General features: G+C 59.7%; 1 gene segment (V, D, J or C); it reads right to left on the bottom strand.

The window, feature by feature from the left end:
• Positions 1–664, bottom strand: part of LOC107185015 — a 3,066-nt gene extending 2,402 nt beyond the window's left edge. Inside the window, 2 exon segments of the V gene segment in view lie at positions 108–439; positions 549–664. Coding sequence covers positions 108–439; positions 549–606 — 390 coding nt within the window.
• Positions 665–700: the final 36 nt, after the last annotated feature.

Genomic DNA, 700 nt, shown 5'->3' with positions numbered 1-700 from the left:
AGTGTCAGGCCCAGTGTCGGGCAGGCACAGGAACCAGCTGACTTGTCGGAGGAGTGGGGTCTGCTAGGGGAACCCCGTTTCAAGAGGGACAGAGGTTTTTGTCTCACTTCCTCACAGGCCTTCAGCACTGTGTAACCATCAAGAGTCTTGTCCCATGCTAAGCAGTAATAGTCGGCCTCGTCCTCAGCCTGCAGCCCCGCGACGGTCAGGAAGGCAGAGGTGCCAGACTTGGAGCCAGAGAATCGATCAGGGACCCCTGAGAATCGACTGCTATCCTTACAGATGATGTATTTGGGGGTCTTTCCTGGGAGCTGTTGGTACCAGGACACAACGTGACTCCCAACGTTGGTGCTGCTTCCAGTGCAGGAGATGGTGACCCTCTCGCCCGGGGACCCCGACACTGAGGGTGGCTGAGTCACCACAGACTGGGCCCAGGATCCTGCAAGAGGGGGAGACACAGAGATGGTGAGTCTGGGTCTAGAGACAAGAGGAGGAAGCAGGGTCCATGTGTCTTCCCCAGGCCCCTTCCCGTCCCCTGATCCAGTCACCTGTGCAGTGAGCCAGGAGGGTGAGGAGGAGAGGGGCCCAGGCCATGGTGGAGGTCATCCCTGAGTCCTGCCTCCTGAGGCCCCACAGCTGAAGCAGAGCTCCCCACACCTCTCCCTTCCCCTCTTCATAGTCTGCAGGAGGGAGCGTCCAC

This window comes from Myotis davidii, unplaced genomic scaffold, assembly GCF_000327345.1.
Source record: "Myotis davidii unplaced genomic scaffold, ASM32734v1 scaffold14849, whole genome shotgun sequence".
NCBI lineage: Eukaryota > Metazoa > Chordata > Mammalia > Chiroptera > Vespertilionidae > Myotis > Myotis davidii.
Note: the sequence above shows the minus strand (reverse complement) of the source record. Positions and strands in the feature narration are given on the sequence as shown.